Genomic DNA, 18,401 nt, shown 5'->3' with positions numbered 1-18,401 from the left:
GCTTTGCACCTGCGCCTTGTTTGTTGGTTTGGCACGATCGTAACCAGACGAAATCCTTGATTAAGTATGAGTTTTCTAAATGTCCTACCTAGTACAACGATGACACACATCATGTATGCATACTGGCGTGGCATAGATTAATCATGAGTTTGCACCTGCGCTGGCTTTCAGTCACCCACGACGACCACACACATGCACGCATCACGACCGCTCGCTGGCCAGCCAGATGGAGCCACGCCCACAGGGATGGGCCAAGATGGATGGTAGAGCGTCACAGAGGTCGGCAGATTTATACTATACATAGTAGTACAATATATACACCCCCTCCATGGTTTCCTTTTGGTCTGGTTGCATATGCGCTAGGCAGTACGTATGCATGATTAGTACGTTAGTAAGGAAAACTGAATCTTCAATCAGCGAGTATTATTAGTGCCATGGTCCATGAGCAGCCGGGCCAGGAGCACCCACGGTTTCGCGTTTGCTTACGTGTATACACAGTGGAATTGAGGGGGACACGAATTGTTTTGTTTCTGGAGTCATCCGTGATTTGACCATTGATTAACGTAGCAGCCTGGGCTAGCTAAGCTAAGCGAGGACGAACATAAATCGTTCTCCTGCCTGTGCACGGCGCAGGTATATATAGGGAGCGAGAGGGGAAAAGGCCGGGAGAGTAGAGGAAGAACCAAGGACGGAGGAAGAAGCCCCTATCCGTCGAGGTCGAGGGGAGAGAGGGAAAGGCCGGTTGATTCGATGGACAGCAGCTTCGGCCGCCGGAGCAACAGCCATGGCGGCGTGGACGGCGAGTGGCGGCGCTGGGCGGTGCTGGTGGCGACGGTGTGGGTGCAGGCGCTGACGGGGACCAACTTCGACTTCTCGGCCTACTCGTCGGCGCTCAAGGCCTCCATGGGCGTCTCCCAGCAGTCCCTCAACTACCTGGCCACCGCCTCCGACCTCGGCAAGGCGTTCGGCTGGTCCTCGGGGCTGGCGCTGCTCTACATGCCGCTGCCGGCGGTGCTGCTCCTGTCCGCCGTGCTCGGCCTCGCCTCCTACGCCCTCCAGTACGGCATCCTCCTCCCCTCCTCCACGCTCGCCGCCAGCCTCCCCTACCCCGCGGTTCGTCCTCTCCCCATCTCCGGCGGTCCGGCCGACCATGCATCTCATCTCCATGCCCATTGATTTTTTTTCATGCATGTAGCTATCTTGTTGATTAAGTGAACACCATACGCTGTCACAAAAGTTACACGTAGCCATCATCCATTGGAGAACCGATCCCCGGTGCTGCTGCCGTCGCTAGCAGCACATCTATGGCAAAGGCATCCATCGTAGTACTACATGATGCATGATGTACGCACCCGGCCGTCGCCGTCGGCCACCCACGGCCACACACGCGAGGCGGAAGGATGTAGAGGGAAAGGCTGGAGCCAAGGGAGTGGCTGCCGTCGACCATCGTCCGGGGCCGCAGGTTTATTTTGAGGACCTACAGCTGCCACCCTCGCCTGCCAGCCTCAAATGGCTTCCCGGCCGGCCATTCTCGCTTATTTGTCCCATGTGATTGTGTGGCTGGTAACTGAATTACTCCCACTTCACTCGTCTGCAAGTCTGCAACTGCAAGCAACTTGTACTGAGCTTACTCTTTGGAGTATACTGCCTGCCCTTTGACTTTGTGGCTGAGATGTGGGCCGGCGTGCTAGACAGCCAAGGTTAGAGGGCGATGTAGGTGACAGGAATCGTTGACATTCTAGACTAGCTACCTAGATTATGCCAAGTAGTAATTTTAATACTCCCTGTTAACCAACTCGGCGTCCAGGGCGGCATCAATCATGCGTGACTCACTGAACCACCAGGATGCTGCTGCCCTTCTTTGTTTACCCAAAAGACTAGTATAGCAACCGTGAATTATTACGGAACCCAAAAAGAAAGATAATCAGTACTCCCTCCGTAAACTAATATAAGAGCGTTTAAAATATTAAAGTAGTGATCTAAATGTTTTTATATTAGTTTACAGAAGGAATAGTATATAACAGCCAATGCACGTGGAACACCCAATAGAAGAAACTCAATTTTATTGCAAGATATGTTTTCTTTAATTGAAGGGGTTTGGTTGGTTCTAGATGGACGAGGGAGATTGGGATGAACCGGTGAAGTGGGGGAGGAAACTCACCACCACCAACGACAGTTATAATGCACGTGCAACGGTAGTATCATTTATCAGTTTTGCCAAGACATATTTAGATGTGTCATAAGTATTGCACATCTAAATTCTACGTTATTGATCTTACGTGAAGATTCATGTGAGTGTTTTCTTTATTTTATTTTTTATGTTTAATTAAGTCACTTAGATGTGCAATAACTAGAGCACATCTAGACCCATAATTTATATAAAACAAAAATAAATAGAGAGGAAGAAAACGATGGATAAAACAGAAAGAAAAGGTTATGGCATCCATGCATGCCAAGTCGTCATGCCCATCCTGCCTCCATCTTTTTCGTCCAACTTAACTTCATGCTTGTCTCCTCTTCTCTTCCAACCTACCAGCACGCACACCTGCCATTCTTCTACACCACGCCCTTATCTTACAAAATACTCCCTCAGTCTCTAAATATTTGTCTTTTTAGATATTTCAACAAGTGAATGTATACGAAGCAAAATAAATAAATCTACACTCTAAAATATATCTACATACACCCGTATATGATAGTCAATTTGAAATGTCTAAAAGACAAATATTTAGGAACGGAGAAAGTATATGACGTACTATTCCCGAAAATGCATGAGTGCAAATGGTGCCACGCTAGGATAGTATCATCCCCGGCCATTGCCACGTGATTCGTGCAGTTTGTGTACAAGGGCCGCACATATCAATTTATCCACACCACATCAACGTTACTAATATATTTCCTGTATTGATTATGCTGACCAAAGCATTAAAACAAAACATTGAATAGCACTTGTCAATCCATGTGAACTAACGATAGGAGGCAGCATATTTAAAACGCGTGCCCCGCGCGCAAAGCCAACCACCAGAAGCTCCTTCAGGCTGCCCCCATACGTTTGATGGGCTGCAAATTTTGTTGCAAAAATGGTTGGCAGGATATCAAGGCTTCCAACATTTTTAAGTGCAACATGCAGACCATCCCTTATCCAGCCCACAACTCCTCTCTCATCCATCCTGCTTCTTTAGTTCTTGCGCTTTGTTTATGTGCATAGCTAGCTAGAACTCAGCTCACCTGCTCCTCCAACACCAGTACTTTATGTTTCATGTCCCAGGTTCGTTTATGAAAGGGATTATCACGCTCAAGCAAAGCAGGAAAAAATGATGCCTAGTCCATTAATTTGCCAAATTAACCAACGGTATCATTTGGTAAATTCGCTCTAGTATCAAGTGCTAATCTCATAGCACAGATGGACTGCCCAGATTCCATCCTCTTGTGGCACCATGTCTGCAAAAGTTCACGTCTGTACCACTATCTCGATTCTCAATATGTAAAGTGTGCTATTTTATTTCGTTAGACGAAGATTTGACAAACAATTTATTGGTGTGTGACATGGTTGGTGTCACTAGATTAGTTATCCAAAAGTATTTACTTATACTACTTGTTGAATTATACTTCCCCAGCAATATCTAGTATAGGAGGGAGCACTCAGTACTAGGACAGCATCAATCTAATTAGCGTGCTGTATCATCAATTTTGAGGGTGACATGACATCCAAGGGAGTGTGATGGTGTTAAAGCATCAATTTAATTGACCGCAGAATGGTACGTCAATCTGCTTTTTCCCGGATCCGATGCCCGCACTAAGAAGTCATAGGATCCAAATTCTCAAGAAAGCAACAGCAAAAAGTCGAGATCAGCCAAGACAAGGACCTCACACGGCAAAAGTCACTCAGAACCGCATCGCCCAGACCTGATACCTTAAGATCAGAGCAGAATCGCACACGCATGCTGCGTTGCATCCCCAGAACAGTACCATCCACCTGCTTCTTATCTTCTCCTCTTCACCGTATCCCGCAACAAAAAATAACTTTTTTTCGATAAAGGGTGCTTTATTATTTAAAAGGTTTAAGCATTACACCCGGCCTCTGCATACCAAGATGCACACAGCCAAAAGAAGTCCACACACAAAACAAAAACACAAAAAAGGGCGAAATACTAAGAAACATCTAGTGTTTGTATAACGCCTAAGACGTAGGAGGGCCAATCCTGAGAAAATGCTGCCACCCATATTTGGTAAAAGTATCTCTCGCCGTAGCCTCCAATAGTGTACAGACCTCCATAAAGAGGCCGCGATTCTCCATACGCTGTAGAGACGACCATAAACGAAGCGTCCCGGTATATCTGTAGATAACCTGCATAAGAGATGTACTTTTCTCGTTAAAAACCTTATCATTTCTACATAGCCAAAGTGACCAAATAACGGCGAGCGCTCCCACTCTGAGAAGAGTTCTAAACTTGTGTTCGATCCCATGTAACCAGTTGCCAAATATATTAGCAACACTACAAGGAGGGTACAAGCCAGAAGCTATTTGGATGACTGACCATATAGAACGAGCCAATTTACATTGAAAGAACAAATGTTTTATTGTCTCATCATGCTGACAAAAGACGCATTGCGTACTTCCATGCCAATTCCTCTTAACAAGGTTATCTTTAGTAAGAATGACTCCGCGACGAAGATACCATGCAAAGATTTTATTCTTAAGAGGTATTTTCATCTTCCAAATCTTCTTATTATTATCAACTGGCACATCGGATTGGAGCAAGGCTCTGTACATGGACTCCACTGAGAATTGATCATTCCCTTGTAGGTTCCAGCGAAATTCATCGAACCCTTGTGACAATTGCACGGTGGATAACCGCTGGAGCAGGGTGTTCCACGATTGGAGTCTAGGTCCAATTAAATCTCTTCTGAACGACACGTTTGGCGGAAATGATTCCATAACCGTGGCGATAGTATCACCCTTGTGGCGCACAATATTATACAGAGCTGGGTATTGTTCCCCGAGTGAAGCATTGCCTAGCCACTTATCCTCCCAGAATCTAATTTCCGAGCCATCCTTAATCGAGAAAGAGCCATAGCGAAAGAAATATTTCTTCGTCGCCATTAAGCCAGCCCAAAAGTGAGAGTCCCCAGGCTTCCAGTACACCTGGGATATCGTCTTTGAACCCACATATTTTCTCTTTAGGAGAGTTTGCCATACACCATCTTCCGTCAATAACTTAAACAACCATTTGCCGAGGAGGGCCCTATTCTTAACCTCAAGGTCATGAATGTCCAACCCGCCTTGGTCTTTGGGACGGCAAAACACACTCCATTTAGCCATTCTATATTTCTTTCTCTCGCTATCTCCTTGCCAAAAGAATCTTGATCGAAAGTAATCAAATCTGTGTAAAATTCCTTTTGGCAATTGAAAGAAGGAAATCATATATAGTATCATATTGCTTAGTACTGAATTAATGAGTACCAATCTTCCACCCAGAGATAGCAATTTGCCTTTCCCACTGCTTAGTTTTTTTTGTAGTCTCTCCTCGACATGCAAGATACACAGCGAATAAGATGCCAAATTTTTTAGTAAATTTTCTAACAGTTTATTATTTTCCAGCAACCGTCCATGACAGAGGCTGTCTGTACCTTCAGTGTTTTACCTGAGCGATTCTGTCGTAACTAGTCATCACTGTGCAACACTCACATAGATGTTCACTTCGAGTTCCAGGCACAGCTTGAACAAGCACATCAGTGTTGCCACTCCACCTTCTGTACCCATGCATTGCATATCACATAGCATTCCCCCAAAAATAACCAGAGCAGCTTACATTCGACTGATCATTGCTTGAAGACTTTCCTGGACTGGCAAACTGTTTCTGAGCTGAATTTAATCAAATGATCGAGCAATTCTGATTAACTTGTTGCATCGTTCGCAGGTGTTCTTGATCTGCCTGGCAGCAGGGTGCAGCATCTGCTGGTTCAACACGGTCTGCTTCGTGGTCTGCATACGCAGCTTCTCCGCAGCCAACCGCCCCCTGGCCCTCTCCCTCTCCATAAGCTTCAACGGGCTCAGCGCTGCCTTCTACACCCTCTTCGCCAACGCTCTCTCCCCTTACTCACCATCCGTCTACCTCCTCCTCAATGCCATCCTCCCCCTCGCCGCCTCCATCATTGCGCTCCCAGCGATCCTCCTCTGCCACCCACATGATCACAGCAGCCTCCGCACTTTGCCAAAGCATGACAGGCGTGTCTTCCTCTGCTTCTACACCATCGCATTTGTCACCGGCATATATTTAGTGACCTTCGGTTCTGTCACTACAACCAGCTCTGCTGCAAGGGCCGTCCTCATGGGCGCCATGGCCCTCCTCACACTTCCTCTCATCATCCCTGCCGCCTCGAGTTGTTCTAGTGTGGGCACACATGATCCTGACACTGAATTGACATTCAACCACAACGATCCACAGAAGCCGCTCCTTCTCAACCATGATGACCACACGGAGACCAACGGCAGCATGGCACATAAAACAGTGGAATGGCAGCCCAAGGGCTGTTGCTGTGGGACGATACTGGACAAGGGCTGTGTGTTAGTTCTTGGTGAGGAGCATAGTGCAAAGAAGCTCATCCGGTGTGTCGATTTTTGGCTCTACTACACAGCGTACTTCTGTGGTGCCACTGTTGGGCTGGTGTACAGCAACAACTTGGGGCAGATTGCCCAATCGTTGCAATGTCAACCACAGCTCACCATGCTTCTTGCAGTTTACTCCTCTTGCTCCTTCTTCGGTCGCCTTCTCTCTGCACTCCCTGACTTCCTTCACAGGTATGTCTGTCTTAATCTAGATACGTACAGATAACTAAACTCTCATCAACTAGCATCCTAGCTAACTATACCATATATGCAATTTGCATGCAGGAGGGTGTCATTTGCTCGGACAGGGTGGCTTGCGGTGGCGTTGGTGCCCATGCCAGTGGCTTTCTTCTTAATGTGGAAATTGCACGATGTAAACACTCTGATAGCAGGAACGGCGTTAATTGGCCTAAGCTCAGGTTTCATCTTCGCTGCGGCAGTGTCCGTGACATCCGAGCTCTTTGGACCAAATAGCATCGGTGTGAACCACAACATCCTCATCACCAATATCCCTCTTGGCTCACTCCTCTACGGACAGATTGCCGCCCTGGTATATGATGCAAATGGACTAAAGAGTACGGTACTGGACAACCTCACTGGCACGGTTGATACCATGATAGTGTGCATGGGTGCGAAGTGCTACTCAAACACATTCTTTGTGTGGGGTTGCATCACAGTGCTGGGCTTGGCATCAAGCATAGCCCTATTCTTGAGAACAAGACAGGCTTACGCTACTGCTGCTGGTCAATCTAGTTGTAAGCACCATAGCCAAGTTTTGAGTTGAGAAAGGAACTCCTTGTTTGTTCCCCACTGTTCTGAAGTCATGGGTAAGCTTGTACAAGTTTTGGTTTGGTTCTGGGTGGACTGTGTTAGATGCAATACATGTAATTACTACCATCACGAGATTCAACAAGGGGCAGCAAATTATGAGATTAGCAGCCCTATGTAAAAGGTAGAACCATAGTTCTGTTTACAGGGCACTAATGTCAACTTGAAGGCGCAAGGCGGTTGCCTTAACTTACTACTGATGTTTCTTTCTGACCTCACATGAACTCATCAATTTGTCCATGTTTGCTACTTTGAGTATGGTGGAGTTGGAATTGGATCTGTCTAAAATGCCAGGCTTGAGAAATACTCCCTCCATTCACAAATATAGGATGTTTTGGATATTTAAATATGGACTGTATATGGACTGAAATGAGTGAACAAACACAGTAAAACGTGTCTATATACATCTGATTCAGAAAAAAGTACCTACATGACACAGCAAACAAGAGAAAAAAAAATCTAAACAATATGCCATGAGAAATAAACGTCTAGAATTTGAATTAATGGAGCAGCAGGGGTACCCCAGATATCTTTGATTACAAAATTTAGCATCGACTCACATAAAAGACGGTCCTCACTAAATGAATGGAAGACGTAGATTGGTTTGACCTCTGCAAGTCTAAAATTCTTTGTTACATTGCTAAACATAGCAGATACTGAGTTTGAATGACGTTCAAAATGGACGCATATGCGTGGAAACAGTAAAAGAATCCTTGTTAGGAAGAAGACATATGGATATGATATGGGCATAACTCCTTTAGAACATTGCTGGAAGCTATCATCCAGCAACCCCAGAGAGACAGGTTCGAACAACTACAAAAACGCCACATCCCTATTACCTTGTTCAAGGGGTTACGATACAATGGAAGGGTGGAAATGCAATTACTTGAAAGGAGGACCGATGAGTCTATCATTGCCTATTTTTTCTCCTTCTCATCACGCTTGTGCCATGGATTCAAGGCTTCTCTCATAGCTTGTGCTTCTGGACTGCTTTCCCAAGCTCGTTTTTCTGACTCCAGTACCGTCACCTTCTCATCTGTAGTAAACAGAAAGCACATTAACGCTGTTATGCACCAAACAAGCCAAAGAACTTGACAAAATGAATGACATGGTACAATGTAAATTTCTATGGGCACCTAAAAAGTAGAAGTTTGTGATGTTACTGATGGAAGATTTCCTCGCCAATCCAGTTTAATTACTTCAGGAGGGGATGCTGGGGTGCTTGGTTAATGATGTCTAGAGGCCCCATGGATTTCACAGCAACAACTGACAACTTAATGCTAGAGCTAGGTGTAGAATTTTGAGGAGACTTGACACGCGCAGAGATGAAATTTGTCTAGAGTGCATCTACCCTAACGATTTCAACCAGCTGATTACAAAGGGTTGGATGTTGAATGGAGGATGGAGGGACGCACAGAAGCCGGTGTGGATCATGAAAAGCTCCATGGCGGCGCCTATGGCCGCGCCGCCGACGGCGATCTTCAGGTACCACCCCGCGAACCTCATACGGCACTGCTGGCCGCAAGCTGCTGCATCCACAAAGTCCGATCAACCGTACATCAATTGGATGGAAGGGGAGAGATAGCCGGTACCTGTCAGGAGTCAGAGGAGCGGTCGCCGGAGCGAGGAGGCGGCGGCGGCGGAGGAGGATCGTGGCACGAGCTGACGGACCGAGGCGAGGGCGAAGAAGAGGTAGCGGGTTGTTACGGCCCAGTCCCCAAAGGCCCAACAAAAACAGAAAATCTGTCTCCCACTGAAGACTGAACCCACGTGCCGTACTCCCACCCACACGCTCGGCTCGCGCGCGCGCGCAGACTCATGGCGGCGACCTCGCCGGCGCCGACGAGGGCCGCCGCGGCGCTCACCCTGGCCCCGCATCGAAGGGTCCACCATGTCCACATGCCTTCCGGCCGCCCCTGCCCCTGCCGTTCTTCTGCCGCTCCTCGGCGGCGCACTCCGCGGTGCCGCGCGAAGCCGACAGTCAAGGGCGTGGTCGACGACGACGAGGACGCTTCCCGGGAGTCAGAGCCTGAAAGGAAGGAGGGGGAGGAAGATATGACTGCGATGGGTACGCTGCCGGGATGGCTCAGGCTTGACACCGTTGGGATGGATATCCTGAGCATCGCCGCGCCCGCTGTGCTCGCGCTCGCCGCTGACCCCATCGCTGCGCTCGTCGACACCGCCTTCGTCGGCCATATAGGTATATAGGTTCTTTCTTGACATCCTGCACACACACCGGATGCTTCTGGACTATGGTACAAGGCCGATACATCATCCATGTTAAGATGGTGTTTGAGTTTGAGCTAACCAACAATATTCACAACCAAATTATGCTACACTAGTACTTATTATTTTGCAGCATTGCAAAACTAAAGATTTTGTGCTAGAAATTCCGAGCCTTTGTCATTCATGTGTAGTCAATCTGCAGAAGTTTCTCGAATGTAGGATTACCATTTTTCAAATACTAGTAATCTGTATACTTAGCTATCTCATGAATAAGTAAATATGTTGGTATTCTAAATTTACATTTTGAAATGGAAAGTTTGTTGATTTCTTGATCAATTTTTACCTGTATCATCAGGTCCAACGGAACTTGCTGCCGTGGGTGTATCGATTTCGGTCTTCAATTTGGTGTCCAAGTTATTTAATGTTCCACTGCTTAACGTGACCACATCTTTTGTTGCTGAGCAGCAAGCAGTAGATGATAGTTATAGAGGAACAGGAGAAAGTAAGCTAATAAAGAGCTCAAAGATTTGTGGAAATTATTGCCATATTTTGTGTTACACTAATTATCTCACTTAAAAGATGAATTTCGAAGATCCCCAGATAATAAGTTCAGTGAAGAAAGGAAGTTTCTTCCGGCAGTCACGACATCTTTGGCTCTAGCTTCTGGTATTGGGTTGATGGAAACTCTGGCGCTTATTTTTGGATCTGGAACATTGATGGATGTCATTGGTATACCAGTGGTATGTACGACTACTTTATCGATAGTCACCAGGCTTAAACATTTATTATATCTACGTTTTGGCACTCAATTTGTTATGTGTTTAGCTGCTAATGTTCAGATAAATGTCTTTTTTGTGTTCCTGACAAATGAACCAAGTTAGGATGAGATTGAAGCAAATAAGCAATTATACTACCTGGAAAAGTGAGTTAGAATATGATCATATTTAGTCGTCAATCATGCTTTCTCATCTCTTGAATTAACTGTAGTCTAGAACTAAATCGCCCCTGGAACACAAGCTTTGATTCGGTTGTAGTCATTTCAAGCCAAGTATTTTTATATTGTATTGTTCTTATGTCAGATTACTCTTGAGTATAAGTTGTTCTTTGTTACATATAAACAGGATTCCCCGGTGCGTATACCAGCCGAGCAATTTCTTACTTTTAGGGCATATGGTGCTCCACCTATCATAGTAGCACTTGCAGCACAGGGTGCATTTCGTGGGTTGATGGATACAAAGACACCTTTGTACGCTATTGGTAAGATATTGCAATTTCTTGTCGCTAAATTGCATAAATTTAATCATGTGATTTTTTTTATCATTTTGAGTATCTGTAACAAGCAAGTCTCCGGAACACATATGCCCTATATGCACTTCAGATATTATTTTTACCCCGAAACAGTAGGAGAGGCTCCTGCTGCAATATGTACATGAGATATTATCTTCTTGATTTGGATGTTTTGCATGCAGGTGTTGGTAACCTAGTAAATGCAATACTTGATGCCATATTTGTCTTTCCGCTTGGTTTAGGAGTAAGAGGTGCTGCGTTGGCGACTGTAACATCTGAGTATGTTAACGCTATCATGAAAATCTAATGTACTTTCCTCATTGGTGTCCCTCAGCTCTTACTTTTAGTCATCTGCATCCATGGGGCTCTAATTATCTGCAAAAAATTTGCCTGCTGTCAGGTACGTGATAGCTTGCATCCTCCTTTGGAAGTTGAATAGTAAAGTAGTAATCTTCTCAGGAAAGATCATTGGTGGTGGAATGATACGCTACCTGAAATCAGGTTGGAAGATATTCATGTTGTTTATTTCCAAGGACTTAAGAACATTGGTTTTGCCTACCTTATCCATGGATGTGATGTGACCTCGGTAGTAGTTGTTCTCTTAAACACGTCAAATTGTGAACTGCTCTGCAGGCGGACTGCTGATCGGTAGGACCATAGCAGTGCTCCTCACCATGACACTGTCGACGTCTCTTGCTGCAAGGGAAGGGCCTGTTCCAATGGCTGGCCATCAGTTATGCTTGCAAGTATGGTTAACAATATCTTTACTCAATGATGCATTAGCCCTTGCTGGACAGGTATGTACATTTATACAGCGGGGCATTTCATTTCTACCCTGTTAGCTTGGTATGTGTTCTTAAAGTATCCATAAAATGATGCAGGCTCTGCTTGCAACTGAATATACGAAAAGAAATTACAAGCAGGCGCGCATGGTTCTCTACAGAGTTCTGCAGGTTAGATATACATTTCATGGAAAAAGAAGTTCATAAATGCTGCTGAGGTTCTCTTTTTCCCTTACCTCCAGGTGTAAAATGTTTGTTCACATATTCTGTTACGCAGATTGGAGGGGCGACTGGTACGGCACTCGCTATAATCTTGTTTTTTGGGTTTGGGTCTTTCTCCTCGCTGTTCACAGACGATCCAGCAGTTCTGGGTATTGCCAAATCTGGTGTCTGGGTAATGAGATATTTAGGACTGTTGAAATAAACACCTAATGTGACAAGTGAAGTTTTGATGCCATGGTACTCACTGCTCCAATATTAAATCTTGCAGTTCGTCGCCATCTCCCAGCCAATAAATGCTGTTGCTTTTGTGGTCGATGGGCTCTACTATGGTGTATCTGACTTTGCATATGCTGCCTACTCCATGGTCTGAACTGGATCTCTGTTTGCACTCTATTTTCCGTCTTGCTGTCAATACTAAATGAGCTGAAAAATAACTAACAATATTTAAGTATCTGGTTTGCTCAGTTCTTTGCAGGAGCCATATCGTCGGCTTTCCTTCTTGTTGCCGCTCCTGAATTTGGTCTTGGTGGCGTCTGGGCCGGTCTCATTCTTTTTATGAGTTTGCGAGCAGTTGCTGGGTTGTGGAGGTAGTGTAGACTATATAGGTTTCCATTGCCCTTCTCATGGAAGTTGGAATGGAAACGACCTTGATGACTTCAGGTAATTTTCTGATATGCAGGTTAGGGAGCAAAGGTGGACCCTGGAACTCGATCTTGTCAGACACTGACTTAAGCGACAAATTGTGATCCCTAGATAATTTGATGAGAAGATGAAAAGATAGAAAAATAAGACATATCTTGGTTTTCTTGTACAGTTACTTGGCAAATACATGTACAGATCCAGTGGAAGTTGCAAACTTCATTTACTGCCAAGGCGTTGTCACTAGAGTTGTAGCCGTAGAAGCACCTCTTACTTTGTTGTGGCATTTGGTGCAAATGCTACAGGTAGTTGGTTTGGCTGTTTTGTACACCTTCAGATATACCATAGATAATTATGAATCCTGTGAAATGTAGTTCTTACATAGATGATGTGTAACCGTAGAAGCATTCTCCACTTGGTTGTAGCCATTATTGCAAGTGCTACAAAATGTTGGTTTTAGCTGTTTTGTACACCATGTGCAAGAAAAATATAGTTTGCTAGCCCAACATGTGCATGGAGTATTGCAACTTCTACTGTAAATGAGCTATGCTGTGCGCGCTTTTATGCTCATTTTGGCTTTCTCTTTGTGTAAATAGGTTGTTTCTTACTTCATGTATTAGTTCAAAGCTTTAGCCTTTTGGGGGGAAATGTTTCCTTTATTCCTCTAAAGAAACCACCTGGTGATGATGGTCCTCTCACCTTGGATCATATCAATCTGCTACCAGTGGCTGGGACTGAGAATCGATTGCTCACCACCCGCTTAAATTTATTTCTGTAAAAACACCTTCATCTTCCTTGAATTGTCTAATACACCGAGCATCATCTCAAATCAATTCAAATAATTGGTCTTGTAAACATGTATTCTTTCCTGTCCATGAAATGTATTGCTTTGGACTTTAAAAAAATAGAATTGTTGTTGTTTTAAAATATTTAGATCGGAAACTTGAAACTTATATGTGTTAAAATGTGGCAGAAAAGTAATCCAGAAAAATACTACAGTTTTGCTTCGTTTTATGCATATACTATAAAGGAAAATACTCTCATCCGATTCGTTTTCTTAGGCCCATCTCAAAAAAAATTCTTAGGCCCATCTCAAAAAAATTGCATACGTATGTAGAATTTTTCATAATCCACAAAAAAAAGTGAGTTTTTCATAAATCCTGAACCAACAGATGCAGTTGTTAGGACGACATGCTAGCTGACTGAGCTGACAAGTCAGATGCATGCTCATTAGGGGCATATCAAATGATGCCGTTGTTTAGTTTTTACATCAGATTCAGCCAAATTCTATGAATTATGCTAGTATTTAATGAACAACTATGGCTAGATGCACCACACTAATCTGAGGGCCTCTTTGATTTAAAGGATACACATATGAATTTTACAGGATTGGAATCCTCGGGATTTTTATCTACGTTAGTCGTTTCATTTGTAGGATGGATCATATATGATTTATTTCCAGGAATCATTTGTATATATTCCATAGAATTTTATCATCCACTCAAAACTCTGGGGAAGAATCCGTTATTTTTCGTGTGATGCAGTCAAGCAAACCAAAATCATTTAGGATTAAAAAAGTCATGCCATTCGTAGTCCTATTGTGCTTCCTGTTCATGCGTTCCTTAAATCATGTGAATCTTTTTTTAGTGTTTTTTTAGCAGGAAATCATGTGAATCAAAGAAACCCTTGCAATCATATGAGATATAAACCCAACGAACATAAGTCTAAGTTGGCCCTCTACTTAGTTTTTTTGTCCGAACGAATGGGTTTGCCTTGTCAATTTTAGCACAAATGGTCATACACAAGGGGTAAAATGTGAATTCACAAATAAAATAAGAGGGAAAACATGGCAATCTTTTTAAAATAGTATAAAGCGCTGGCACGAGATTTTCGCTATGAGGTAAAAAGATGGATTTTACTCTTACAGTAATTTTGAATATTATACACATACTATAAAAACAACACGATGGTTTTAGCCAAATATTGAAGACAGTGTGACATGTTAAAAGCATCACTCTTTTAACCAGCGAGCAGTGTGGTTTCTTACTTTGTCTGTAGCGACACACGTGTACTATGATTGCTCTTTGTAGTTTGACATTAGGACATTTTTCTCTTTTTGGGAAAAGATCCTTAGGACTTAGTTTTACCCAAAAAGGCTTTCTCCCCGCCTTATATATAAAGCACCGACCAATCACAACTCAGTTACAAACGCACGCCAGCACAACACAAGCACACACTCAAGGCAGGATACAAGGCGTTGAGCGCAGCAACACTACCCCTAATACTACAAGAGCAACCGGAGTCCTCAACCGTGAGCATGCCACCACCAAGAGATGAAGCCGCCTATGACGAACCATGTGCTTCAAGGCGGCGCCCTCAGGAAGGTTACGACATCAGAGCGCCACCACCGCCCGACCCACCTCGAGCGGGACTTTGACAGACTTGCCCGATGATCGGCGAGCGATAGAAAATAAATGGATCTTTAAGAAGAAGACAGACGTGGATGATAATGTTACCATCTATAAAGCTCGACTTGTCGCTAAGGGTTATCGGCAAGTTCAAGGGGTTGACTACGATGAGACTTTCTCTCCCGTAGCGAAGCTGAAGTTCGTCCGAATCATGTTAGCAATTGCCGCATACTATGATTTTGAGATATGGCAAATGGACGTCAAAACGGCATTCCTTAACGGCTATCTTAAGGAAGAACTGTATATGATGCAGCCAGAAGGTTTTGTCGATCCTCAGAATGCTAACAAGGTATGTAAGCTCCAGCGATCCATTTATGGGCTGGTGCAAGCATCTCGGAGTTGGAACATTCGCTTTGATGAGATGATCAAAGCGTTTGGGTTTATGCAGACTTATGGAGAAGCCTGCGCTTACAAGAAAGTGAGTGGGAATTCTGTAGCATTTCTCATATTATATGTAGATGACATACTTTTGATGGGAAATGATATAGAACTTTTGAACAGCATTAAGGCCTACTTGAATAAGTGTTTTTCAATGAAGGACCTTGGAGAAGCTGCTTACATACTAGGCATCAAGATCTATAGGGATAGATCAAGACGCCTCATAGGTCTTTCACAGAGCACATACCTTGATAAGATATTGAAGAAGTTCAATATGGATCAGTGCAAGAAAGGGTTCTTGCCTGTATTGCAAGGTGTGAGATTGAGCTCGGCTCAATGCCCGACCACGGCAGAAGATATAGAAGAGATGAGCGTCATCCCCTATGCCTCAGCCATAGGGTCTATTATGTATGTCATGCTGTGTATCAGACCTGATGTAAGCCTTGCCGTAAGTTTGGTAGGAAAGTACCAAAGTAATCCCGGCAAGGAACACTGGACAGCGGTCAAGAATATCCTGAAGCACCTGAAGAGGACTAAGGATATGTTTCTCGTTTTTGGAGGTGACGAAGAGCTCGTCGTAAAGGGTTACGTCGACGCTAGCTTCGACACAATCTGGATGACTCGAAGTCACAAACCGGATACATGTATATTTTGAATGGTGGGGCAGTAAGCTGGTGCAGTTGCAAGCAAAGCGTCGTGGCGGGATCTACATGTGAAGCATAGTACATGGCAGCCTCGGAGGCAGCGCATGAAGCAATCTGGGTGAAGGAGTTCATCACCGACCTAGGAGTCATACCCAATGCGTCGGGGCCGATCGCACTCTTCTGTGACAACACTGGAGCTATTGCACTTGCCAAGGAGCCCAGGTTTCACAAGAAGACCAGGCACATCGAGCGTCGCTTCAACTCCATTCGTGAAAATGTTCAAGATGTAGACATAGATATTTGTAAAGTACATACGGACCTGATGTAGCAGATCCGTTGACTAAACCTCTCCCTAGAGTAAAACATGATCAACACCGGAACTCTATGGATGTTCGATTCATCACAATGTAACTAGACTATTGACTCTAGTGCAAGTGGGAGACTGTTGGAAATATGCCCTAGAGGCAATAATAAAATGGTTATTATTATATTTCTTTATTCATGATAATTGTCTGTTATTCATGCTATAATTGTGTTATCCGGAAATCGTAATACACGTGTGAATACATAGACCACAACATGTCCCTAGTGAGCCTCTAGTTGACTAGCTCGTTGATCAACAGATAGTCGTGGTTTCCTGACTATGGACATTGGATGTCACTGATAACGGGATCACATCATTAGGAGAATGATGTGATGGACAAGACCCAATCCTAAGTGTAGCGCAAAGATCGTGTAGTTCATTTTGCTAGAGCTTTTCCAAATGTCAAGTATCATTTCCTTAGACCATGAGATTGTGCAACTCCCGGATACCGTAGGAGTGCTTTGGGTGTGGCAAACGTCACAAGTAACTGGGTGACTATAAAGGTGCACTACGGGTATCTTCGAAAGTGTCTGTTGGGTTGGCACGAATCGAGACTGGGATTTGTCACTCCGTATGACGGAGAGGTATCTCTGGGCCCACTCGGTAATGATCATCATAATGAGCTCAATGTGACCAAGTGTTTGGTCACGGGATCATGCATTACGGTACGAGTAAAGTGACTTGCCGGTAACGAGATTAAACGAGGTATTGTGATACCGACGATCGGGTCTCGGGCAAGTAACATACCGATTGACAAAGGGAAATGTATACGGGATTGATTGAATCCTCGACATCGTGGTTCATCCAATGAGATCATCGAGGAGCATGTGGGAGCCAACATGGGTATCCAGATCCTGCTGTTGGTTATTGACTGGAGAGGCGTCTCGGTCATGTCTGCATGTCTCCCGAACCCGTAGGGTCTACACACTTAAGGTTCGGTGAAGCTAGGGTTGTAGAAATATGAGTATGCAGTAACCCAAAAGTTGTTTGGAGTCCCGGATGAGATCCCGGATGTCATGAGGAGTTCCGGAATGGTCCGTAGGTAAAGAATTATATATAGGAAGTCAAGTTTCGGCCATCGGGAAAGTTTCGGGGGTTACCGGTATTGTACCGGGACCACTGGAAGGGTCCCGGGGGGTCCACCGGGTGGGGCCACCTATCCCGAAGGGCCCCATGGGCTGAAGTGGGAGGGGAACCAGCGCCTGGTGGGCTGGTGCGCCCCCCTTGGGCCCCCCTGCGCCTAGGGTTGGAAACTCTAGGGGTGGGGGCGCCTCCACTTGGTTTGGGGGCAAGCCACCCCCCTTGGCCGCCGCCCCCCTTGGAGATTGCATCTCCTAGGGCTGGCGCCCCCCCTAGGGGGCCTATATAAAGGGGGGGAGGGAGGGCAGCCGCACCCATGCTCTTGGCGCCTCCCTCTCCCCCTGCTACACCTCTCCCTCTCGCAGAAGCTTGGCGAAGCCCTGCCGAGATCGCTGCTGCATCCACCACCACGCCATCTTACTGCTGGATCTTCATCAACCTCTCCTTCCCCCTTGCTGGATCAAGAAGGAGGAGACGTCTTCCCAATCGTACGTGTGTTGAACGCGGAGGTGCTGTCCGTTCAGCACTAGGATCATCGGTGATTTGGATCACGACGAGTACGACTCCCTCAACCCCGTTCTCTTGAACGCTTCCGCGTGCGATCTACAAGGGTATGTAGATGCACTCCTCTCTCTTGTTGCTAGATGAACTCATAGATTGATCTTGGTGAAACGTAGGAAAAATTTTATTTTCTGCAACGTTCCCCTACAAGTGATATCAGAGCCAGGTCTATGCGTAGTTCTCTTTGCACGAGTAGAACACAAATTTGTTGTGGGCGTAGATGTTGTCAACTTTCTTGCCACTACTAGTCTTATTTTGCTTCAGCGGTATCGTGGGATGAAGCGGCCCAGACCGACCTTACACGTACGCTTA

At 45.1% G+C, this 18,401-nt stretch overlaps 1 protein-coding gene and 1 long non-coding RNA gene across 2 annotated transcripts; one reads left to right on the top strand and one right to left on the bottom strand.

Moving 5' to 3' along the window:
- The first annotated feature begins 598 nt into the window (after positions 1 to 598).
- Positions 599 to 13,100, top strand: LOC119308510. Its single transcript, XM_037584642.1, has 16 exons — positions 599 to 1,113; positions 5,922 to 6,802; positions 6,896 to 7,365; positions 8,808 to 8,923; positions 9,413 to 9,638; positions 10,020 to 10,166; positions 10,244 to 10,404; positions 10,786 to 10,921; positions 11,134 to 11,230; positions 11,352 to 11,452; positions 11,585 to 11,748; positions 11,833 to 11,904; positions 12,011 to 12,127; positions 12,224 to 12,319; positions 12,421 to 12,542; positions 12,635 to 13,100. Exons 1-16 carry the CDS (start codon positions 751 to 753, stop codon positions 12,699 to 12,701), a joined length of 3,336 nt encoding a protein of 1,111 aa, XP_037440539.1. The 5' UTR covers positions 599 to 750; the 3' UTR covers positions 12,702 to 13,100.
- LOC119308511 lies at positions 7,916 to 8,845 on the bottom strand. Its single transcript, XR_005150151.1, has 2 exons — positions 8,575 to 8,845; positions 7,916 to 8,474 (listed from the first exon to the last, which is right to left on the bottom strand). It is a non-coding gene; the product is annotated as an uncharacterized LOC119308511 (long non-coding RNA).
- Positions 13,101 to 18,401: the final 5,301 nt, after the last annotated feature.

This window comes from Triticum dicoccoides, chromosome 5B (genome assembly GCF_002162155.2).
Source record: "Triticum dicoccoides isolate Atlit2015 ecotype Zavitan chromosome 5B, WEW_v2.0, whole genome shotgun sequence".
Taxonomy (NCBI): domain Eukaryota; kingdom Viridiplantae; phylum Streptophyta; class Magnoliopsida; order Poales; family Poaceae; genus Triticum; species Triticum dicoccoides.
This window is presented reverse-complemented; position numbering and strand designations above follow the sequence as displayed.

What these genes read in the sequence shown, in the direction of transcription:
- LOC119308510 (XM_037584642.1), top strand. Translation starts at nt 751, where the DNA reads ATGGACAGCAGCTTCGGCCGCCGGAGCAACAGCCATGGCGGCGTGGAC. An exon ending in GACACCTTTGTACGCTATTG is followed by an intron (nt 10,922 to 11,133) that starts GTAAGATATTGC and finishes TTTTGCATGCAG; the next exon opens with GTGTTGGTAACCTAGTAAAT. An exon ending in TTGCCAAATCTGGTGTCTGG is followed by an intron (nt 12,128 to 12,223) that starts GTAATGAGATAT and finishes TAAATCTTGCAG; the next exon opens with TTCGTCGCCATCTCCCAGCC.